The following is a 2,828-nucleotide window of genomic DNA, read 5'->3' on the forward strand; positions in this document are numbered from 1 at the left end:
GGGGGCTAGGGGGGATCAAGCCCCCCTACCTCCCCAACATCAATGGATACCCCCCTAAGCCTCCTCTTCATTTTTAGGAAGAAATTATGAAGAAGAATGAGAGAAAAAGAAGAAAAGAAGGGGAGGAAGAAGATGAGAAGGAAAATGAGCCCCCTCTAAATGTGTTTGCTAGATTCGCCACTGAGCATTCGGTAACAATATGGATACTCACCGAGCGCAGTCCTTGTCGCTTTTCTCTCAATCCACGCTGGCCACACGACCACTCAACCACCCGTGTGGACGCGGACCCGAGCTGCTCAGTCATTCTTTGTGTAGGGGAAGTGCGCTTAAATCATTACTTGATTATTACTCTGGTACCCGAGCCTTCACATAGTTAACAAATACATTGGTACAATTTCTGCCCCCATAACCACGGAGGGCTCAACACAGGACACAAACAGAGCTCACAAAGACAAACAGACAAGAGTTTGCTCGTCAGCTATAAAGCTAAAGAAACTGGCTTCATTCCCTGCCAACCATCACTGCAACGGCAATGGTAGTTGAAACACAAAAGTAGCAAGCCCATTCCGCGGCTTTGACACCTCTTGAGAACCACTTGATTCCTCTCCTAACAAAGAACGGGAATTCCACTATCAGAAAGATTTGTGTTAAGGTAAACCAATCAAAATAGAATCTTAAGTAAGCCAATCAAAAAAGAATCTAGTGCTCCTTAATTACCTCATAACTTCCTCTTGTTTCTTGGCTCGTTTCAGCATGTCTCGAGCAGATTCCAAATCATATGAGAGCCTCCGTATTGCAATGCCGTCCTGCTAAAGGTGCAATTCATTCCCCCAGGGAAAAAAAACAGAGTAAGCTAGGATGAAAGGATACAGTTTAACAGTAAGGATACATGTGCCAGCAAATGTTATATTTCTATCCTCTCATGAGCCAATGTCAGACACAAAAGATTTTAGAAATATATCGATCATAGTTCATGCATCCTCTCATATATCACACAGTATGCCCAGATTCAGAAGAGCTACTGGTTTCTTTTCTCCAAAAGGGGTTACACATTGCATGAACAAACACAACATAAAATCATTAGTATGTCCAGATTGTAAAGAGCTACCAGCCCTTTTTTCCCCAAAACAGACATGTTGGCACAACAGGTGAACATAAATCACAGTATGCACACATTGGGAGGAGCCCCGAGCTACTGGTCTTTTTTCTTAATTTCATAGCAAATTTATAAATGAGAATTACTTCAGATACAGCCCAATTATTTGGTGGGAGCAATGATTCATGCCCATTGTAGTACCACGGCTGGCAAAGAACTTTCGTGATTATACCTCAAGACTATTCACAGTAACAATAGAAGACAAGCTCACATGCAGTTTGACCAAAGCAAATTGATTCAAAGAAATAATTAAGTTTTTCCTAATCCAGGGATGGGAAATATTGCCAATATTTTCAAAGTAAGCAGATGCTGGTTTGACTAGTTGTGTGACGCCACCCAGTCCTAACAGAAGATTCAACAAGTATGCACAGGATATCCTTGTTTACAGTAAGTTAGTACTACTTAAAGCCAATGGAGATTGGGTGAGTGTCGTACCAATTAGTAGAGCAATATACAAGCATGTTTAATATACTACAATAAGGCAGTGTAGCTAGTGCCAAGCTGGTACTTGTGTTGCATCTATGTGTTCTTGCAGCTGATGGTGAACACAGGCGCAAATTATAAACAACACCACAACAGAACACAAAGAAGTAAATTCTACACCCAGCATGCGGGCGTAAATCCATCACCCCCCAGGCCCAACTAACATCCCTAATCGGATAAGTCACCCTTTTTATGAGTATCCAAGCACGAACCTCGATTTGGGGGAAAATTGAGTTAACTGCACCAACGACATGGGTAATGGAGACCGATCAAGATCAAAGCTTATGCGGGAGTACGGGAGGGGCGAACCTGGCTGGGGACGGCGTGGAGAAACTGAAAGCGCGCCGGCGGCGGCATACCGGTGCCCAAACAGCGGCCGAGAGTAGAAGCCGCGGGGGTCCACGTCCTCGTCACTAGGTTGCGCGTCGCCATTGCGGGAGGTCAGGGCTCAGGAGGCGGCGGCGGGGGGTGGTGGGGAATTTTTTTTTTTCTTTTTGAACTCTGGGTTGGTGGGGATTCGGGATTTGGGGGCATGCATGGATCTCTCTCGGCCTCGCGTCGCCTTCCCCGGGCCGGCCTCTGCGGGCCTTACTGGGCCTAAAATTTATGGGAATTTGACGTTCTTGCTCCTATTTTTACCTCAAATGGTAATTTTGTCTTTATTTTTGAGTTGTGCGATTTTATCCTGCTTTATTAAACGAAAGCTTCGTTTGCCCCTCTTTTTAACACTGTTAGGTGTATGCCTACTAATATAATTAAAATAAATGAAAGGAAAACTCAGAGCAAGAGAAAAATATCATACTACTTTAACTCTATATTCATCTCTCTCTCCTTTCTCATTTCAAAGCCTCACTTTTTCAATCCCATAACTTGAAAGGCGGATCTACTGACGTGCCGAGGAGGTGAGCAGGGGCAAGGCAGGCGCGCGAGCGGGCGAGTGCGAGCACAGGACCAGGCCGGCGTGCACAGGCTCGCGCGGTAGAGCGGCGCTGCGGGGCCAGACGCGGGCGGGCATGCGCGGCTCGAGAGGGGGAAGCGTGGGGGGCAGCAAGCAGCGGCAAGGTAGCACAGTAGGTGGCGACAGCAGCAGCAAGGAGGCGGCGGCAGGACAGCAGGCGGCAGGCAGCAGGCGCGGGAGCATGGACAACTTTTTGCATATTAAGATCCTTTATTCTTTGCTTTACTATCA

The 2,828-nt window shown here is 46.4% G+C and overlaps 1 protein-coding gene across 1 annotated transcript; it reads right to left on the reverse strand.

The window, feature by feature from the left end:
• Window positions 1-321: 321 nt before the first annotated feature.
• LOC120704977 lies at window positions 322-2,107 on the reverse strand. Its single transcript, XM_039989525.1, has 3 exons — window positions 1,949-2,107; window positions 718-806; window positions 322-607 (listed from the first exon to the last, which is right to left on the reverse strand). The coding sequence occupies exons 1-3, from the start codon at window positions 2,069-2,071 to the stop codon at window positions 502-504; spliced, it is 318 nt and encodes a 105-aa protein (XP_039845459.1). The 5' UTR covers window positions 2,072-2,107; the 3' UTR covers window positions 322-501.
• Between the last annotated feature and the right edge of the window lie 721 nt (window positions 2,108-2,828).

The sequence above is a fragment of the Panicum virgatum genome, chromosome 4K (genome assembly GCF_016808335.1).
Source record: "Panicum virgatum strain AP13 chromosome 4K, P.virgatum_v5, whole genome shotgun sequence".
Classification (NCBI taxonomy): Eukaryota; Viridiplantae; Streptophyta; class Magnoliopsida; order Poales; family Poaceae; genus Panicum; species Panicum virgatum.

Excerpts from the sequence above, each read along its gene's own strand:
- LOC120704977 (XM_039989525.1), bottom strand. The coding sequence starts at position 2,071 with ATGGCGACGCGCAACCTAGTGACGAGGACGTGGACCCCCGCGGCTTCT. Across the intron at positions 807-1,948 it reads TCCACGCCGTCCCCAGCCAG|GACGGCATTGCAATACGGAG; the intron begins GTTCGCCCCTCC and ends CACCTTTAGCAG. Across the intron at positions 608-717 it reads AAACAAGAGGAAGTTATGAG|GAGAGGAATCAAGTGGTTCT; the intron begins GTAATTAAGGAG and ends GTTCTTTGTTAG.